The following is a 21,087-nucleotide window of genomic DNA, read 5'->3' on the forward strand; positions in this document are numbered from 1 at the left end:
TTTTTCTGGAAAAACTGCCATTTTGAGGGGGGTGCGACTCATACAAAAGTGCGACTTCTGGAAAATATGGTATACTTTAAGAAGGCTAGGCAGAGGATTATGTGCTGGTGGCCCTCCCTTGTACTCAAGAGTGCTCGTTGACCAGGTCAGTAAAGTATATTTCCCCACTTCCTCCTCTTCCCTAATCACCCCTTTTTCATACCTCACTCATATACTATTAAGAAATGAGCATTGATCTGGCTTGTGCATCAAACCACAACCCTGTAACCTCAATTCTCCTAAAGGTTAGCCTCCTGGACACTTTCCCAGGACTCTTCTTTACTGGGATGATATACTCGAGGACAACCAGAACAACAACGTAAGTTGCCCTGCAGACGGATGTTCCTCCGCGCCGTGCAAAGATCGCGTTGCGAGTGCTTTTAACGTGACACCAGTTGTTTCTATTATTTATCGAACCTAATCTGTTTATGAATTACTCCAGTGATGACACACAAACTATGCGAGGAAAAGCGGACAATATCACGCATTAAAGGAGCACTGACACGGAAATTTTATGTTACACTTTTATTGCTTTTATCGATGCTTAATGGTCTGGCCAACCTGAAACAGCACTTCAAATACTTTAGCGCGCGATAGTTAATTACATTGAACGGCCTGAAAATCCTTTGTTTCAAATTCCCGCGCTTTCATCCCAAACGGCGCATATGACAGACTCCCTGCCTGACTTCACCGCTTAGTGCAGACGTCACCGGCGCCCTCTTGAGAGGGTGTTGCGCCCGCTCGCCCCTCGTGGGGCCGCGCGCGTGAAGTGACGTAACGAGTTTTTGACGAGCGCTGTCGCGTCACTTCTTTTTCCTCTCCTGGAGTGATGTCACGCTGATGTCCATTTGCTGAGTGCCGCTCCGCGCGCTGCTCCGTCGGCGTGATAAATGCGATCCAATTGAACTATGTTCTTCGCGTCGCAGGCCGCTCATATTTCAGCCAGGGTATTCTGTTGAGTGAAGGAAGCAAACTGTGCAATAATATTAGCGCCGCAAATTGGCGTCAGTGCTCCTTTAAGCGCAATCTCCTTTCTAAATGCATGCGCGCTGACATCCGGGCCCATCCCTTTTGGTGGAGGGATACATCACGTAGGGTTATTGACATTCTTAACTTGGAATTGAGTACAGTAGCCAACCGTCCTTTCGGACACCAAAAATTCAGACTTGCTGGATATTCCGGACTTTCACGAGGACCCGCCAGTTGTCCCATGGGAGTAATGGCTCACAGATTTTTCGGAATGCTCTTTTATTCAGACTATTTTTCATTCCCCTCCAGGTCCAAAAAGTCTGTGAGCTACTGTACAGCATGACCACAACAATGCATCATAATGTAATAATAAACAGATAAGTCCTTGTTCAAAACCAGCCGTACATCATGTCGTCTATTAAAAAAAGAGAGAGAGAGAGAGAGAGAGAGAGAGACCCACCTTGTTTGGGTGTGCCTGTATGGAGAGGGCGGTGTCCACCGAGAGCACCTTGAACAGGAAGGGCAGCTGGGTGCCGAAGGTGGCCCGCACTCCGGAGCCCAGGCAGTCCGGGTGCTCGGCAATGTGCGCGGCTAGTGTCTTGTCAGTGCCCCGGATCTTGCTCGGGCACGAGGGGTGCGTGCCCATCCACAGCTATAAGGGGGAAGGAGTGTGACTGATTCATTGTGGGGTTCAACCCGCCAAAGGAACCTATCCCGGAGCTATGAGGCGCACCATAGTGGACAGCTCCAGATTAACTTTTACCACCGGGGCACCTTTAACGCGCCGCAAAATCTCCAGACACGGCCTTTTCACTCTTCACCTCCATCAGAAAAGCAGCGGCCGCGGCTGAGAAACAAACCCACATCCTGAGGTGGGGGAAGAAGGGTTAGGCGCCCGCTTGTTCTTTTTGTGGGTGCGTGGGTCCATAATCCAAAAGATAATCTGCTGGATCAATGTGGGGATGGATTCCGGAGACCCAGAGTGAGAATCGTACATGCTCAGTGACAACTGGCATGGCAGACGACAAAAACAGCAAACGCGCTCAGCTCGAAAAGGATAAGACAGCAGCTGGGCTTGGGCAGGAACTGTCAACAAAACATAAACTGAGCGGCAGTGTTTTTTTTCCTGTAGCTTAAAACAATCCCTCGGAATTTTAAAATATGCAGTGATCGCCCAACTTTACATCACTTTTTCTGGAAACAAGTGCAATCATTATACAAGTAAATAAGGAACACACTTTTTTTGTTGGTTCAAGAATGTGGAGGCTCTAAGGACAAACATCCAAGTTTTTGTGCTCACACCATTATAAAACATTACGTATTTCTGTGTCTGCTCAACCATAAAAGGAGCTGTCTCTGCTTCACTGTTGGTAATATCAGCCATCTACCTCTGCCTTGCTTAACGAGCCAAATATATCCATCAACTTTGAATCTTCTAATCACGTCAGTTTATCCAGCAGAAATTTCTCTTCTTTGATTCCTTTGAATTTTTGCAACACATCACAAGTTCTGAGTGAATAGTATGTGCTGCATTTTAGCACCCCAACCCACCAAATGTTGCCAAATGCTCTGTGTGTACTTGTTTACAAGCATGCATCTCTTTTTACCACAATGAAGTTCCTAATAATTCTGAGATTTTAAAAAAACTTCTGCCAATCTGCTTTCCCAAGTTGTGATGCTACCAAGCATAGTGCAGAAAGCCACCTTTCGTTCTATGCTCACATCAGCCACCTATCAAAAGGCCATGGTAAAATCTTGATGCAGTCAAACCTCGTTAATTCAAACTCACTTAGTTTGAACCTCTGGTTTATTTGAACTGACGCTGCGGTCCCAGAAAAGTTATGTGTACTTAAATAGCTTTCGCCAATTCGAACTTCATTTTATCCGAACAAAGTTTCGGGCACCTCTGAGTTAGAATTAACGAGGTTCGACTACATTTCGACTTGGTTGATTGAAGTCTACACTGGTGCATGCATAGTTCCGCACCTCTCAAAAATAGCCTCCATAGTTTGTTCAAAGAAAGTTTCTTTTCCTTTTGAATTCCAATCAAAGAGACTGCTCTCTTTACAAATGAGACTCGTAACCCCATCAATGCAAACCAGCCTGTCCTCCTTCCTGCATTTAATTGCTCCCTTCAAAGAAGAATACAAGATGGAGAAGGAAACGGGGCAGCCACCTCGGCATAGGTGGTGGCTTCGTCAATGGTCGGCAGGTGGTGCCCCTTGACTGCCAGCTGTGCCACCAGGCTGTTGGAGCCCCTCTTGCCCCAGTGGTACTTCTGCACCGCGCAGCTCAGCTCCAGGACTCCACAAGCTGCACAGTCACAGCAGGAAAAAAATCGTCTGCGTATCTGCTTGCTTGGCGGCAAATGTGTAAAGGCGATAGTTTTCTGACAGTAGCATATCCTTCCCTCTTCCCCTCCCACTTTTTCCCTCGGCTCTTACTCCTCCTATAATTCCTGCAATGGAGGGATCATATTTTCCCGCATTTGCACTGCGTGCACGTCATCTGTTGGGACAGCCAATATGTACATTTTACAGCAGAGCTGTACTAGGCTAGGGTGGATTGGATTGGATTGGAAAATGTTTTTATTATTGCACTGAGTGAGACTGTGGGGGTGGGTGGACATCCTAGTCCAGTAGTCCATGCTGTGCTGCGGTGGCCTGGGTGCACATCATTAGAACTTCTTCATTCGCAAGCTGCCCACAGTGCAGCAAGTTCTCCCATTGCTCAAGAGTGCGTGGGTGTGGGTTGGTAGGCCCCATCCAAGCCAAATGAGTTGTGTTTGGGGTGTCAGGGCAGTATCGGCAGTAGGGTGTATGTGGTAGGGGAAATCCAACGGAGGAAGGTGTGGCCATAAAAAGTAGTTGTCTGGAGTCGTTGCCAAATGTATGCGTTGGCCGCAAAAAGGAATGAATGGGGGGGGGAGGTAGTAGCGTCCTGCGAGAAGTTTGATAGTGATGAAGGATGTCAGAGTAGTTTTTGGTTTCCATACATTTTTCGATGGCTTGATATCAAATTGCCTCCAACTTAATCCGTGTGCCTTTGAAGGGCAAGGTGTCCCATAGAGTGGGGCATTTGTGTGTGCATTTGCTTGTTGATTTGCATGCTTGCTTGTTTACTTGTGGCTAAAATTCCCAAGTTTCCACCTACTCTTGCAGTGCAAGCGTTCCACAACATGCACTTTAACCCGGAAATTGCAAAAGGAAACAGGAAGCTGTGCAACGCACAGGAGGCAGATCGAATGCTTTTGAAATAACGCATTTGCAAGGCAGAAGCAAACCGTGACGCAAATCATGCCAAGAAGCAAGAGGATGAAGCTCTTTAGGAATGCGAAGCAGAGGCAAGCTGTCTTGGGCATTCAACTGAACATAATGCTTTTGCATTCAGAACCCTCAAGAAGTGCTTCGGTGTCCTTGGACTGGCCTCAAGCCATGGGTTAGTTGCAATGACCCTACCCCTGTACTCATACACGGTGATTTTAATGTGATGTGTCGGGACCGAGAAGGGAGTGGTTATGTGTTTTTGGAGACATTTGGCTTACAAGGCCACACTAATCCGGCCAAACCAACCACCGAGTGCCATATGTGCATCAATTTGACATTGTCCAAGAATGTGTATGCAGTTGTGGATATGTTGCGTGTACAGTCGCGGGCCACTGATAGCGAGAACACAGCAGTGCATGGCCACGCTCTTCGGAGCGCCACCGCCGGCGCTGCGGGAATCTTACGGCACATGCGCAAGCAGTGCCACCTACCTCCACCTCTACCCCTCATTTTAGTAATTTCACATGTGGCGCAAGATTCCCGCAGCGCCAGCGGCGGCGCTGAAAAGAGCGTGGCCACGAACTTGCGTGTTCCCGCTATCAGTGGCCGCGACTGTACATCACAGCGACAACACAGCTATTGTGTCGTCACTACTACGTGACATGGCCTTTACAGCTTGGCTGGTCATCCGCATCTGCAGGGCACAATGGCCATGAATGTTTTTTAATCGTTTGTCTTTGTTGTGTTTGGAAGAGGTCGAGCTGACACCTTGTTTTTAATTTTACGTTTGCTTTTACTTCATCCCTCTCCGATGTAGTTTAAACCAGCAATTTTTATTTATTTGCTTTTGTACAGACCAATCAAACGTGTGTTCTTAAAATAACGCCGGTCTTCTCAGTTGTGTGACTACATTATGCCTAACAAGAATGCCTCAGGTTTCGACTGTGCTAAATAATGTGGACATGCATGCTCCATGGTAGCGGTTCATTTGCAACGAATTAAACAGATACATAGTCATTTTTTTTTTGTTTGGCTGGTGGGTAGCAAGTAGCTGTATTGAGTGACAAACACACATACAGACAAAATTGTTTTCGTTTAGGTTCGCAAAGAAAGACTACCGGCTTCAAAACTTGGCTCTTGGTACAAAAACGAGGTGCAATTGCCGCGAAAATTTACGCAGGGGCTGCTGGGAACTGACTGCATGCGTGCAAAGTTCCCAGGCAATTAATGCAGACCAACGTGTGACAACAGCTTTGATGACCGCTGCGTGAGCTTACACACTATTTCGGAATAAGCGGGGACGCGTGTATTTTCCTCTTTGACTAGGCGATACCAGAAAACTAAATTCGGTTTTCATTCTAGGACGCTATTGAATCTAGGACGCTTCGCTTATGCCACTTGACGATAATGCGAGCACAGTTATGTGCCGCTTGCAGGGCAGAAAAGAGGCATATGTGCAAGTCCCCAGTTAGAATACGCCGTAACTTAACTGTATATACACGGATAAACATGTTTGCGATATGTGGTTTGCGATACCTATTCGAGATCAGGTTTCGGATTGCAATTTTCATCATGCTCTTAAAACACACACACAAAAATTAAAGGATACGCCACTAGTGTCGAGCTTGAATGCGGATACGGTCGTCAAGGCGCTTTGATCGGCGAAAGAGACGCTAGGTAAAGTGCACTCCAGTGAATTTATCTTTTTGGCTCCAGATGACACATCTCACAAGATACACGGAACGGCATGTAGCGTACCTTCCCCCATGGTTCAGCGTGGAAAGCGGCAGACTTCCACTTCTACCGCGCTAGGCTTCAAACACCACGTCGCAAATTTTTTGCATCGTTTGTACAGCTGTGTAAAACTGTCGCTAAGGTCACCCGGCGCAGTCAGCTGTTTGGCGTTCAAACTTATCAAAACAACAGGGCAGCCATGTTAATAAACGCGGTGGACTAATACCATAGCTAAAGTCCCTGGATAACAACATATAGTAGAGACAGTCTTCCTGCCCCCCTCTTTTTTTCGCATCAAACAAGGTTACTAAATCACCTTCATAACACTGGAAACATTACGCTTACTGGAATAAACAGTTTTAGCAAGCACTGAAAACGAGGACGAGTTTTTACTGACTCTAAGGACAGGGGTATTGAGAGCCATCTAGGTCTAAGCGTAACTAAACTAAGGGCGTGCAGTCTTATTTTTCCTAGCAGCCGTTTTGTTGCAACAACACACGACTCGAAAAAGTAGCGATTTTTTGCTGAAATTAACTGCAAAAAGGAACGCAATTAGGTGACAAAAAATGTTAATCGGTGTCAACTAATGCGGCTGTCAAGCGTGACGCTTGCGCAGTCAGTGCTGTTAGCTGTTAACCTGTTAGTTCTCTGCGGTTGCGAGCACTTTGCCTTAACCTTTTTCCGCGAAATTTTCGCGGCAGCGAAGCGAACGAACCTGAGGTTACGAAAGCTTGCTTCTCGGTACAGCTAACATGGCTAACAGTTACCTCGATAATGTTCTTACGACACTGATCATTGGTCCTCAGCAGCGCTAGAGACGGTCGTAGCCAATGAGCACTTTTGTTATATATCCGGCCCCGAGAGCTGCAGTTTTGTTCTTATCGTTAGCTTATTTTCTTCTGCTGGCGCCGCATTAACGTAATAAAGAAAACAGGGCCTGCTACGAGGGACCGTGGCTGTGAGTACAACAGAAATTGTCCCTTATTCTAAACTTTCTTCTGCTTCGGTGGCTGTTTTCTGCAGTGGGCGTCTGACGCACGCGGTAGAGAAATTCAATCAGGCTCCCCGGTTCCTTGGCATTCTTTTTCCGAACGAAAACTTGAAACTCGATACAAGACGTTCGCCACTTGTTCAGTTTGGAAAGAGCTGGCGCGGAACTGTTTCAGGCACCCCGTTCGCTTGATTGTTAGCTTTTGGTTCATGGTCTCCTTGCCGAAGAGTGCCGGTAAACGAGGAAAAATACTCCGGGAGGGTCTGTGGTTTTTTTTTTCTGCTGCTCATTCGCGCATCGTTCGCCTCTTTGGTTTGTTGAACGCATGACAGGACAGAAGCTGTTGCTGGCTGCTCACGCTTTTTTTTTTTTTTTCTTGGACAGTGCTGCGTTATCGTTTAGGGCCTGTCAGGGTGAGCGCTGTCGTACTCCTATCCTGACCCAGCTTTGATGGTCCCTTCAAAGGTGGTGTGGTCAATCGTCTCGTTCTTGGTGCTGTCTCTCTTTCGCGGCCGATTTTGATTCTCGGGGCCGTTTTATTTGCGATAACATACTTCGGTGTTTGAGAACTTGGCGTACACGTAAACGGCTCGCGATTGGCGGCACGGTGGGAACAATTAAGGCTGCCTTTTAAATTCTCTGTCCTCGACTTTTGAGACAACAACATCAATATGGCGAGGCCACGGTATTGTAGTATGTACGAAATACGGGCGCTTTGTGATTGGCCGGATTTGCCGTTACTTTCATCCTTTACGTCGCCCGCATGCATGTGACAGTCCTGTGCGCGGATGCGACGCGGCTGTCCTGTTTCTCCGGGTCAGCGATCTCGCTACTCAATTATCCTGCCGATCCCCGGATCACGCGGGAGTGCTGAAGTCGCGTGCTTGTCCTCGAAAGCCTGCGCCCGGTGTCCTTGTAAGCGTGTGCCGAAACAACGTGACGTTAGCTCCCGTTTTTAGGTGTTTCGAGGTGTTGTATTTCAGCTAACGGCGTTCTGTTTGTTGCTTCTACGCGTGTCGCAGCCCCTGCGCGAAACGTAATTTCACCTATGCTTGTTGCGTGCACTTGTATGCTCAACCCCGTGTTTCTCTTTGTTGTTATATCCTTTGCTGTTTCATAGTTGTAGCGTTTGCTTCATAGCTATATACTTTACGTTCGCGTGTTATCGCGGTAATTATTAGCAGCCTTTGACTAGAGGGCTTGTAAAATAAATTGGAAGCGAGCTCGAGTTTCAGATTGATTAAAAGAAAAAAAGTCCCGAACCACCACTAGTAATATAATATTGACGGTAGATGCTGCGGATATTAAAACGAAAAAAAAAATTGCTTTGCAAAGGCCAGCTGCAAATGAACGCTTTTGACAACGAAGATGGGACGATAATTTTTTTGTGCCCGCAGTCGTAGATAGTTTAGAATTCTGATGACTGGCCAATTTGTGTCTTTTTCCTGCTGCTTACAAATGCAGTACGGCATAACCTTAAAAAGAAAGCACGGTTAACGACCGTAAAAAATCAGCTTCTTGCTACTACATCGCAGCCACGGCGCTCTGCAAGAGCGTATTGTGCACATGTGTTGACAGGTGGAGCACACATGATAAGGCTAGTTGGGTTTGCGTTCAGCATTTGGCTGCACTTTCCTAGTGCTCATTATTGCAAGCTTGACATTCAGGGTCGATGTAAACTAGTTTGGCTAGACACGAAAGCGTCTGAGTGTGCAGAAATCGTAATGAGCTATCTGCCTTGTCTTGAGTTCTCCGTCCACTGCTGTGCTCTTCTTGCATGCTGCACCCTTATTAGTTGTGCAAACTGTCTGCCTGCCCGTACAGCTGTTGAGTGACGCATCCACCTTCCTCTGGTTGCAGGCCTGCGCGTGGAGAGAGAGAGGGAGAGAGGGATGCTTGCAGCGTAGCGGTGGCAGCATCGCTGCAACGACAGGATGGACGTAGACCCACCGCCGCCAGTGGGCACTGGCTCCAACTTGAAGCGCTCCTCCAGTGCCCCCATGATTAACGTGCTGGGCAACAATACGCCCACATTCAGGTGAGGCGCTCCTCAGGGGACTGTTTTGTCCCCTTTCTTTTTCCTCTCGTTGCTTTTGTGCACAGTGCCAAGGGAAAAAGGTTCATCACCTGGAAAAAATGGATGCTTTAACTGCATTGTTACACCGAGCTACAGCACCTCATCATCACTCCTACGGCTACTCTTGCTTGCAATGCACTGGGAAAGTATGGGTATCATATTACTTTGTATTCAAAGAATACTAAAGGAAGGATAATTGTTAACAGGGCATCAGTGGGGGCTAGTTGGTGCTGCTTAGCTAAGGAGGGAAAGGGCCTAGACTTCGAACAAGGGAACTGAGGACAGGATGAACAACATCACGGGATGATAGCGCACCTGTCCTCGTTCCTTTGCTCAAAGTTTTGGCACTTTTGCACACTAGCTATGAAAATAATTGTGCTAGTATGAATGTTAATGTTTAGTTATCGTCACTGGCACGTGAAAATGGGAGCCTTAATTAAAAGCTGCTGCACACATGCACTTTAGCACCAGGAAGAAGGGTTGATGCACTGGCACAAAAAATTTGTTGTCATATTTGAAGATGAAATGTCGATCTTCATAGAAACCCCAACGTATCTGCCCAGCCCATGAATATTGTTATCTTTGAGGCCTTTAAAAGTTATCTTTGAGGCCTTTCTGGGGAAGTGCTGATTTTCCCTCCAGGAATACTGTTGAGACCCACCGTGGAAAGTTTAGATCGAAACAGAAGATACTTGGCTGGTTTGATGCTTGGCCGGTTTAAAGATACCGTCCTGGCATCCTTTAAGCACTGTAAGATCTCCCCAGACCTAGGCGACTTTGAAAGCGAACTGAACCGCTGCCGGGCCTCTAAGCGTTAATCCGGCGATGGGCCTGGGTCTTGGGAAAACATGGAGGATGAAGCACTTCACCTTGTCTTGGATACCCTCAGCAACACGTCTTTTGATGGATTCAGGGATGATGAATAAGGAAATAGATGCTGGTGTATCACGGGTGTGTCGAATGCGGCCACTTTTTCTACTTTTGGCACTGGTAACTAAAGTGCGCCCATCCCGTGTTTAAATTTTAATGTGGAGCTTTAAAGGTGAAAGGAAAATCCAGTGGTCCTGTGTACGCAGAAAACTCAAGCCGATAAGCATGCGAGAAAAAAACGTGAACGAGCTGGGCAGTGGCCAGTTCCCAATTGCAAAAAAAAAAAATGGCTGACAATTACTGTACTCCCTAATAGCGAAATTTGTGCACAGCATGAACCATAGCTGCTGTGTCCCCGGAAGTGGTTGCATGATCAGCAAACACGCGACGGCACGCTCTACTCTGCCATTATCTCGTAGCACTTTGCCGCCACCGAGCATGTTGTTGCAAATTGTGTTTGAACATCCCGCGCAAATGTCACGTGGTTCGGATAAGCCACACAACGAGGAGGACGCGGAGCACATCAACCGGTTGCCTCACTCATTCCGACAGAGAAGACCTATGCCGTGGGTTAGTTTTTTATTTTAGGGGCAAAGCCCCATAGTGGCTGGGGCTGTTGGCGTCTCCTGTCATTGTAATTGTCGTACGTCTCATGTAGTCACGGCACTAAAATACTTGGAAACTTGTTTACGCCTTGCACTACAACGTAACGCGTATTAAAAAACACCGGGACATTGGTTTACGCCTCGCACTGGAGCGCTTCGTAACACGTACTAAAAAAACACTGGGATGCTTGTTTATGCCTCGTGCTAGAGGTCTTCGTACTTCAAAGTTAAGAGACATTTACAGCAGTGCTGTACAGTCAAACCTCGATATATCGAACACGGGTATATCAAATTATTGCCTATATCGAACACTTTCTATATCACGCGGAAAATCACATGCATTTTTTATTTTTTATTTCAAACTGGGAGGACATGAAATGGGTATATCGAACTCCGCCACCCCAGACTGCCCAGACCGCTCGTGCTCTGTTGACAGGCGGCGAGCTATCCCGCAGTACCCTCGAGGATAGCGGTGGCGCGATGGGCGTTCCCGATTGCTGCGCATCGGTTGGCCGAAGCAGAATTGGGCGGTGCAAAAGAAGAATGCGAGCTTGAAGAAACCTGGGGCCAGCTGGAGCGCTTTTTGTTGCTGAGCTACGAAGCATGTGCATTGATGACTTTGTTGGCGGTGACGACAGCACCGGAATTACGGCGGAGTTGACGGATGTGGAGATGCTAGCTACTGAGCGCACTAACGAAGGCGCTGCCGAGGTTGTACCCGCAAGCGCTGATAGTGCCCCACTCCCGACTTCGACGAGGCTTCAGAGGTTTTGGGCCTACCGCACCGGTACTGCAGCGCTATAGAAGGCACCGGCTTGTCACTTGTGGAATGTTTGGACTACGTTGAGGAAGTCGTGTATGACACGCCAGGCTACCCTGCTGCAGTGCTTTAAGCCAAAATAATAAATACTTTGAAGCACCAAGTGAATGTTTACTGCACAGTTCGCTCATTTGGTGATTTGTACCAGTTTATGACGCGATTTTTACGTAATTTTATATATCGAATTCTGGTTATATCGAACTATTTCGCGGGCACCGCGCTGTTCGATATATCGAGGTTTCACTTTATACCTGTACCCTCCAACGATTTCATCTCCATTGGCAAAAACACCAAGGCACCAAGAATACACTTATACACTGCATGCACCCTTCACCAGGTTTCACGTTAGTGGAGATGGCCGGGGATTTTTATATGGTGTGGCTTAGGCATTTATACCATGGTAGCATTCTGATTGTCACATGCAAGGCTGTTGTGGTTGCTACTTGCTTGTAGAGTGCTATACCCAAAAGAAAAATGTTTTGTTATAGAGATTACTTTGCTCTTTGCAAAGGGTGCGGCAGCTTTGACTGTGCAGCATTTCTTGGGAAGCCAGTTCCCTGCGTCTGTTTTTTAAGTTGTCCTGGCATGCAGTTTGCACTTTTTATGGCTAGCTGCTTTGACTTCCACGATTAGGCATACATGGACTGTAATCGAGTACGAAGTGAGGATTGCAAGGGAAGGCAAGCACCTTCGTGAGAGAAGGAAAGTGCGTTTTGGCTAGCTTGTTGGTAACCCACCGTTCAAGTTTGTAATCAACAGTGTTTAGGTGTCCCAAGTGGGTGAAAGGCTTGACCAGTGAAGTATCTATCCTCCAGGACCAACCTGTTGGCAAGCATTCAAAGCAGACAGACAGACAGACAGAACGTTATTTGGCCACAGCTGGGCGATTAGGCCGGCGACGTCTTCTCCGTCGTCCGTCGGGCAGCAGGGCCCCTTTTCGGCAGGGGTCCGGTGCCTTCGGCCAAACGGGCCAGGTCTTCTTGAATTTGGGGGTTTGGGTCACGCAGGGCAGCCTCCCAGCGCGCCTCGCTGGTGATAGTAAGGAGAATGGGGTGGGATCGGTGCCTGGATAGTGGGATGCTATCACAGGCCCATATGATATGGGATAACGATGCGTGAGGGACCGAACAATATGGACATTCGTCTATGTAGGTGTCAGGAAAGATCGCTGACATGATGGCAGGGGTGGGGAAGGAGCGGGTCTGGAGCTGCCGATATATGACCGCCAAGGATCGGGATAGAGATGGGTGAGGAGGAGGAAAAATGGCACGCTCCAAGTGGTAATGGGCGAGGATGTCCCCGTATGTGTGCAGCCTGTCCCGTAGAGTGAATATCTCACTCTCATTGGCGGCGCCATCGAGCCCTCGGTAGACCAAAGCTCGAGCAGCTTCGTGGGCCACTGAGTTTCCAGGTAGCGCGGTATGGGCGGGAGCCCAGACGAGAGTGAAAGAACGCGATCGAATGTCCTGTGCCTTCAACAGGACTGATAAAGTTGCTGGAGAAACTCTTGCGTAAAGGAAATTTAGGATGGCTGATTTAGAGTCGCTGATTATAGTTGTTTGAAGGTGGGGACTGTGGGTCATAGCCAACGCGATGGCGATCTCTTCTCCCGCCGTGGGGGATGTTGTAGATAAGGAGGCGGAAGCGAGCTGGACTTCTTTCGAGTCAACCACTGTGGCTACAGCAGCCGCTCTGGTAGGATAGGTTGCTGCATCTGTGTATAGCGTGGGGGAGCCTGGAGGGTACGCTTTTTCAAGGGCTCTCGCGCGAGCCAGTCTGCGATCCTCATTGTGTACGGGATGCATATTTCGCGGAAGAGGTTTGATTCGGAGCCTCTGGCGGATGGAAGGGGGAATGTCTACCAATTGCTGATGGTTGGAGGTGGGTGGTGAAAGGCCTAAGGAAGCTAGCAAGTGCCGACCGGTGTGACTCTTAGTGAGTCTTTCTAATTGGGCGGTGCGTTGCGCCTCAACAATCTCGTCAAGGGAGTTGTGGACACCCAGTGCAAGGAGGCGGTCGTTGGAGGTTTTTGGAGGGAGTTCGAGGGCTACCCTAAAACATTCGCGTATCAAGCCGTCAATTTTGATTCGTTCACTTAGCTTCATGGTTAGGAAGGGGGTCGAGTACGCTATTCGGGACAGGACAAAGGCTTGTATGAGTCGAATGAGGTTGCCCTCCTTGACACCCTTATGCTTTGAAGCTATTCGAGATATTAGTCTCGTAGTTTGGTATACCCCACGTTCAAGTTCTCGGATAGTGTCTAGGTTGTGTCCCTTGCTATGGAGGCGCAAACCAAGGACCCTGATGGTGTCGACGGTAGGTATGATGTTGCCAGATTGGGTGGTAATCGAGATGTTGGGGGGGTCATGGGAGTTGGGCCGAAAGAGGAAAAACTCGGACTTTTGTGGAGAACAGGAGAGGCCGCGGCTAGATGTGTATGTTTCGATCATTTGGGTTGCTGTTTGAAGGGTGTCCTGAATGTGTCCGTCCGAACCCTTGGAGATCCAAAGAGTGATGTCGTCTGCATAAAGGGAATGGTGGAGGTCCGGTGGGGTCGATAGTAAAGGAGGAAGGTCTTTCATAGCGATATTGAAAAGAAAGGGTGACAGGACCAAGCCCTGGGGAGTGCCAGTGCTTCCCAAAGCAGAAAATTTTAAGGCAATGATGAAATAAATGGTTGAGGCCCGGTGTTCCACTGTTCTTGAAGTGGCAGTGAGAGAATGATGAATTAACTTCATTTGTTAAGTCTTCCTGTTTACTGGGTCAGTAAGTGACAAGCTCCTTTGCTGTGCACAGGCATATTCACTTTTTTGGAAAAAAAAAAAGAAGAAACTGTTCTTTTCTTCTCTGCCAACCATGTGCAGTTTACGTGCTCTAAGTTAACGCTGCACATACACACGCTCTCATGAGGTGAGCGGGAATATTGCTCAGTCTTACCCAAACTTGTTCAAATGGGGCTGACATTGATGGTGCCAGAGAACGAGTGAAAGAACGAGCAGCTTCAATACTGGTAGCCCTGCAAAGAAAGCTTCGGCACGTGACGTCATGCTCGCTTCTTTGTCCTCTGTGCCAACAACTGAGTCCCAACCTCGTTCTGTTGCGTCCAGGGAGGCCCTGTCGCCGCTGTTGCTGAGCATTCCACGAACAAGGCGCTTCAGTGCCAGCTTCAGCCCCAACCACTCCCCCTCGGTGAGTGCATCGGCCCCTCGTGGGGAAAACTCGTGGCTAGTCCAGGCCAGTGTATCACAATTTTTCCCTTTATTTTTTTTCCTTCAGATTCCTTAAAACCTTTCGGTAGGCAGAAAACTTCGCCAGAGCATAGTGTGGTGTCTTTGTACCCCTCTCTGTAAAGAAACGCGCCTGCTACCACCACCACCACCACTACCGTATTTGCTTGATTCTAATGTGCACCCTTTTTTCGCCAAAAGTAGCTGTGAAATTTGTGTGCGCGTTACAATAGGGCACAAAACTGAAATTTGATTCAAAGCGTCCTGCAGCATCGCCGTAGACACCAACTCCTCCCAAAATCCAACTCAATCCAATCCAAGACAATCTGTCAACATCGAGTAAATTTTGGCGCGCGCATTCCTCAATGGGCATAACATAGTCGGCTGTTGCAAATATTTGCTTTTAACTTTTTTCGGAGTAAATTGTTTTTCAGATTTCGATGAGTAAACTTATGTGCACGTTACAATCGGGGGTGCGTTAGAATCGTGCAAATACGGTACCTGGCAGCCGCAGTGGCTTGAGTTAATTAATGTATCGCAACAGGGGATAACTGTGGCATTCACAGAACGATGTTGTTGATCGGGTATTCACTGGTTACTCCCAAGAACCACTAAAGAGGAACAAGCGAAGAGCTTGCACGATGCAGCTGAGTATAATGAGTGGGAAGCAATGCAAGAGAACAAAAAGTATCTGTGTGTCGAGATTTTGCTGCTTGTTAAAGCTCCCCTGTTGGGCAAAATTACTACGACATGCTTCGTGGCCCAGAATTGACTTTACCACGTAAGATCCATAAAATTAAAGTGGGCACTGATGTTGGTGACCGCGTCAGCTCCTACAACTCTACGCACGCCGAGAAACCTAACATTCCCCTGTAAAAGGGCTGCTTCATTGGTATCTTGGGTGTGGCTGACAGATGTTCAGGAAGGCTTAAGCCTTGAAGCGACCTCAGAGGAGGTGGCCTGCATAGCTGTTGCTGGGGCTGGGGAATAACGAATGTTGTGTTACGTGTGACACCCGTCACCTGGCGCGGAACACCGTATTTTCGCGCGTATAACCCGCCCCTGCATATACTCCACACCCCCACTTTCAGCCTGCCAGAAAAGAAAAAAGAATCCTCGCGCATTACCCGCACATTTGATACAGGAAAGGCTGCACCAAAGCTACTGCTCAAGCAGCACATCACACACTGTGTAGACAGAAAAAGCGTATATTTAGCGAGTAGAATACACCGACTGCAAGACGAAAGTCACAATTCACTAATAAAATTCAGTTGCTAGAGTGCGCTCATCCTGGTTTTTTTCTTCCTTGTCCTTGTATATATGGGCTATCGCTGCCATGGAAGGCTTAGTCAGTTTTCCTGCGTATGAGCTTCACAGCACAACGCGCTTTGTTGTCAAGCTGCAATAAAGGAAAATCCTCGCGTATTATCCGCACCCCTACTTTGCCACCAGAATTTTCGCATTTTTGGTGTGGATTATACTTGCGAAAATGTGATATACAATGAGTGCAAGGTGTAAGGCAGTGTTGTGCAACTCTAGATTTGAATTGTATCCATTCGTCCCCAGTTTCATCGACATGTTTTGTTTGGGCACTCAGATTCGTGTTTTCTGCACGGTTGTTTATTGAGTCTTCACTGGACCACTGTAACCAAACTTGCGACCTTCAGGGTTAGTCCCCTTTAAAAAAAGTTTTTTTGCTGGAGGTTTCTGCGGAGGCCATTTATTTTGCTGCTTTGTACAATTGCATTTAGCTCAACTATAATTTCTCCTTAGTTGAAGCTGGGATATTTGATGGAGGTACCGTATCTTTGCGTGTACAACCCGCACCAAAGATGCGCAAATTTCAGTGGCAAAGTAGTGGTGCGGATAATAGAGAGTTTCAGCATAGCGTTACTGTGTTTACATTACCATTTACCGTGTTTCCGGGAGTCGACTGCGCATGTGCGAGAGTTACCGCGAACGTAACTTACTGGCATGGGCTTCACTGTCGCCAGCGAGCTTCCTGAGCAGATGAAGTGTACCCTTGCGTATTCATTACAGCAAATGCAGTGCGCTCGGCGCTTTATGCTTGGTACAGCCGATAAAAGTAATCTTACACGATGTTGTTTATTATGTTTTTCTTGTTAAATAATGCTCAGGAGAACGACAAACAACCATTTTTCTCAGATGGGCGAATGAAATGGCCGCCCCTACTCTCGCTAAGCCTCGCCCGCCTCAAATAGTTCAGATAAGTTTATGAGCTCTCAAAGGCCTTTTAGGCCTCCAAGATTGTGCTGGGCAAGGTAGTGTAAGTTATTGAGTAATTACTACAACATATTTTACTCATTTCTTGCCTAAATGTTTAGCGAGGTGGCAAATTCTATTTTGCCTTGGTTCTACATGTACTCAGTAGATGGCGTCGACACGTCCCTTTTAAAAGCTTTACAGGTGATGGCTACAGTATTCTTGAAACAACTACAGTTATTGTGAACGCTTCAACTGAGAAGTGAAGTATTCAAAGCTACTTTAAACGAAAGCAAATAGATATGAGCAACAAAATTATGCGTGATGTGCTTTTATTCTAATTCACCAGATGACGCTACCTGCGCCACGGCGGCCGGAATACGCAAACTGTAAACGGTGCACTAAAGTGTGACCTACTGTTTTCAGCGGTAAACGGAAACTTCGGCTTCCGGTAACGCGCCAAACGGTAACGGAAACACGGTAACGATGTGCCAAAACTGTCTAATATGCCAGGCTTTTCCTTTAATGCAGCTTCACAACAACGCGTGTTGCGCCGTTAAAACTCCTACGCAGTAACACTGACTAAGCCTTCCATGGCAGCGATTGTGCATATATACAAGGACAAGGAAGAAAAAACAAGGACGAGCACAGTCTAACAACTGAATTTTATGACTGAATTGTGACTTTCGTCTTGCAGTCGATGTATTCCACTTGCTTGAGCAGTAGCTTTGGTGCAGCCTTTCCTGTTTGTATCAAATGTGTGGGCAATTCGCTAGGATTTTGGTTTTCTTTACCGGCGGGCTGAAAGTGAGGGTGCGGAGGATAAGCAGGGGTGGGCTATATGCGCAAAAATACGGTACCTTTTTTGTCGCTGTGCTGTGCCTGCGGTGCACTCTGACCTGCCTTCCCCCTGTCCTGCAGTCGCCCCTGGCCGCTGTGCCTTCGCGGGTGAGCCAGATCAAGCATGAGGAGGGCATGGACGCCATGATCAGGGAGACGGCACACGAGAAGTGAGTCCCCCCCCCCCTCTCCCTCCCTTTCCTATCCTTCCCCGGAACCGGTTTCTGGTGCGAGTTCTGTAGATGAGCAGTGAAATGTGACCTCACTCACATGATGCAGCAGAGGGGGCAATTGCATTGGCGAAGGCACGTCCACATTTAAAGAGACACTAAAGGGTGGAAACAAGTTGGCCCGTAGTTGTAGATTATGGTGCCGAGAATCTAAATACACCATTCTCGCAACTGGCAATAGGTTAATAAAGCAGAAAACGCCAGAAATGTGAAAACGGGCGATGACGCCCCATACGCTTTTGGGTGCAATTGAACCTCGTTATAAGAGGCATGGATGTAAGAGACAATCGGGTACAAGAGACACTGTTCACGTAGATGGATGGCCACCCTGTCTTTCCCATTAAATTGACCTCTTTTATGACAGACATTGGATGTAAAAGATAGTCGGTTGTTAAGGACAAGCTATCCTTGAATTTTGGTCAACAATCCCGCTTGTAACAGACATTTTAACTTTAGATGCGGTGTCACCAGTCACTAACTGCAGTTGCATCCGTTGTGGAATCAAAGAGGACGACAGACACCTGCAGTCGCTATTTATTATACAGTGTAGACCATTTATAACGTAACCGCTTATAGTGCGGGACCGGATATAACGCGGGTTTTTGCGACCACCGGTTTGCCTCCCATAGAACTCAATGCATAAGCATACCGTTTATAGTGCGGTTTTTCGGCGGGTCTGCTGATCGACCGGCGCAGCTGAGGCATCGTTTTAGGGTAGCAAAAGAAAAAAGAAAGGGTGAAATCGGCCATCTGACGCAGCGTGCACCCCTTGCCCTCCTCTAACGTAGACACCCAAAGAAAAAAAATAGGCACCCTTTAGTTCGTGCGTACCTGATAACCACAACTGACCTTGCTTGATGCATCTCGGAAGATAGCGACAGTCTCCCCATCCGCGTTTGGCAAGTTGATTTTATTAATCGTGAACCGCATGACGCGCACGAATCGTGCACATCAGCGTTGCGCGTGAGTTTTTTTTTTTTTTTTTTTTTTTTTCGTGCTCGTGTCGATGATTCCGCGCTCGCGGTGGCTTCTTCGCGTGGTAGTGGGAGGAGCCTGACGACTTGCACCAATGGGGAGACGCGTACCTAATGGCGGGAGATTCGAACCGCTCCGAGCCGGCTAGCTGCGCCAGAGATGTTTAGGCTTACCACCGCGGTATTTTTTGATGGGCGCTTTCACAAGCAGCGTGGATGGCAGTTTATATTCAACTTTTCGCCCACATTATTAGCTCCTTTCTTGCATGAGCATCTTCGCTTGCGCCCCGTGCGGCATTTCAGCGAGCGGTTAGAAGCGGTCGCTGGAACTTACTGGAACTGCCTGCACCGCTTCACGGCCAGTGCCGACGCCATGTTGCCGCCTTTTACCGCGCCGCCCACACCACGCCAGTTGTATCCGCGCTGGCGTGCACTGCACGTTTTCGCGATACCAAATCTACCACGCGGTTCACGCTTTAGAACGTTGTTGCTGATAAGCCACCGCTCTTTCCCTTTCCGAACATTCGAGCTGCGCGAAGCCGAAGATTTCCACCACCAGTACGTTGCGCTGATAAGCAGCCGCCTTTGGCATCCTGAACACAAGGTGGGGTAAAAAAAAAAATCCCGCTGGCGTTCTTATCACGTCTTGCGGCACCTGTTCATAGACGCTAAAAACGCAGCCATGGTCTCAAAACAAACACAACGGAAGTTAAAGCCGCGCTCGCCGTTTGTGAGACTGCGCTTTTGCCCTGCAGCAGCGGCTGATGTTAAAAATAACACGAAATATAGACCGTGCCTTCGTTTTTAAGTGCTGTGCGTTCGAGTGATGATAAATATAGGTTGACTTGAGAGATAGGTGGCGATGTGGTTGAATTCGTGCGTGTTTTGGTTATAGTGCGGTACCGCTTATAGTGCGGATTTTTGCGGCTCCCGCGACATACGTTATAAGCGGTCTACACTGTAACTTCAGTACACACACAGTGGTTCAGTCAGCTATGAAGTGACGACGAGAAGCCCTGCGAATGGAAATGCAACATACAGAAGTGGTTAAAGCTTACCACCATGCATACGAGTGTGACCACACATGCTAGCTTCTGCGCAAGCCAGGGATACCAGGAGTGCGCAGTGGGCTCTCCCCATCGCATAGCTCCCAATAAAGAAGCATTGCACATGTTGAGTCCTGAAAGCATGATAAATAGCCAGAGCACACAGTGGAAGACGCTGCTGTGTGCTCTGCCTATTCACCGGGCTTGTAAACTCCAACATCAAGAATTCATCTTCCGCAAACGGTGAAAGAAGAGAAAGCTTGTAGAAGCTTTCTCTTGGCGCCTACAATATGGCGCCCACATTGAACTGGGGCTTGACCAGTTAGTGACAACATGGTACTCTGCTTATAAGAGACATCTCATACAAGGGACAGAAACTGCTCCCTGGTTCGTGTCTCTTATAAAGGGGTTGAACGGTAAAACAAAATTTCATTCAGCCTTTAGTGTCCCTTTAAAAATAAAAAGTTCAGGGGTCTTGCAGGGCTTTTTTGGATGTCCTACCGAAATGTATTCACTATTCAGCCTAGAATGAGAGGGGAAGCAAAAAGTTGTGAAAGTGTCATCGTGCACACGAGTGCCTGGCAGTCAAGCCACACTATGGGTTTCCCTCCAAACAGCTTCACTAAGCTGCCACTGGCCAGTGCAGTGCAGTTGAGTGGAGCACGCGAGCATGTGCAGGCATTGTAGGATTTGCTTGCCTTGCTGCAGATGAAGTGTTCGGTTTAATGGGAAAGACCATTGAAAAGGACAAATAAAGATGTTGAGAGTGTGTTTCATTTGTGTTCTGCGTATCTGGTAGAGCACTGACCATTTGTAGTGTGAGTGCACCCTAATACGCAGGTTCTTTTCTCTTTTTTTGCCTTTATTAGTGGCATAAGGTAGCATGACAGGTTGCCTGCCAGTAATTAGGGATAAGGAGTTTGGCTGTGATGCTTGGCTTTTGCCAGTAGTGGCGCTTAAAAAAAGTAGTGGTCCTGAATTGACGACAGAACAATGATAACAGTCACGACTAAGCTGAGTGCAGTTTGTGTCAGCCAACTCTACAAACAGGAGAGAATAAAAAAAAAGATCTAGATTATTGTCACACAGGGAAGTTTTCTTGTAGAAATGAACCTCTTGTAAAAGTGAGGTTCTTCCAGAAATGAACGTTTATTGGAGCGAACTTGTTTCCGCAAT

General features: G+C 47.7%; 2 protein-coding genes across 5 annotated transcripts in view; one reads left to right on the forward strand and one right to left on the reverse strand.

Annotated features, from left to right (window-relative positions):
* Mpi (mannose phosphate isomerase) overlaps window positions 1–6,310 on the reverse strand; it is a 36,671-nt gene extending 30,361 nt beyond the window's left edge. The window contains exons 1-3 of the mRNA XM_077698121.1: window positions 6,033–6,310; window positions 3,185–3,321; window positions 1,469–1,660 (exon numbers count right to left, since the gene is read on the reverse strand). Coding sequence (XP_077554247.1) covers window positions 1,469–1,660; window positions 3,185–3,321; window positions 6,033–6,042 — 339 coding nt within the window. The 5' untranslated portion in view covers window positions 6,043–6,310. The remainder of the gene's footprint in view (window positions 1–1,468; window positions 1,661–3,184; window positions 3,322–6,032) is intronic.
* A 193-nt stretch (window positions 6,311–6,503) lies between these two features.
* LOC144169105 (P2R1A-PPP2R2A-interacting phosphatase regulator 1) overlaps window positions 6,504–21,087 on the forward strand; it is a 39,899-nt gene continuing 25,315 nt past the window's right edge. For 2 of the 4 annotated variants that reach the window (XM_077698122.1, XM_077698125.1), the window contains exons 1-4: window positions 6,504–6,966; window positions 8,860–9,037; window positions 14,479–14,560; window positions 17,743–17,831. In XM_077698122.1, the coding sequence (XP_077554248.1) occupies window positions 8,934–9,037; window positions 14,479–14,560; window positions 17,743–17,831 (275 nt within the window). In that variant the 5' untranslated portion in view covers window positions 6,504–6,966; window positions 8,860–8,933. Of the gene's footprint in view, window positions 6,967–7,009; window positions 7,261–7,445; window positions 7,465–8,859; window positions 9,038–14,478; window positions 14,561–17,742; window positions 17,832–21,087 lie in introns of those variants that run through there. The other 2 variants (XM_077698123.1, XM_077698124.1) reach the window with 2 other exon arrangements.

This window comes from Haemaphysalis longicornis, unplaced genomic scaffold, assembly GCF_048455015.1.
Source record: "Haemaphysalis longicornis isolate Haplotype H1 unplaced genomic scaffold, Haemaphysalis longicornis Haplotype H1 scaffold_2, whole genome shotgun sequence".
In the NCBI taxonomy this organism is placed as follows: Eukaryota; Metazoa; Arthropoda; class Arachnida; order Ixodida; family Ixodidae; genus Haemaphysalis; species Haemaphysalis longicornis.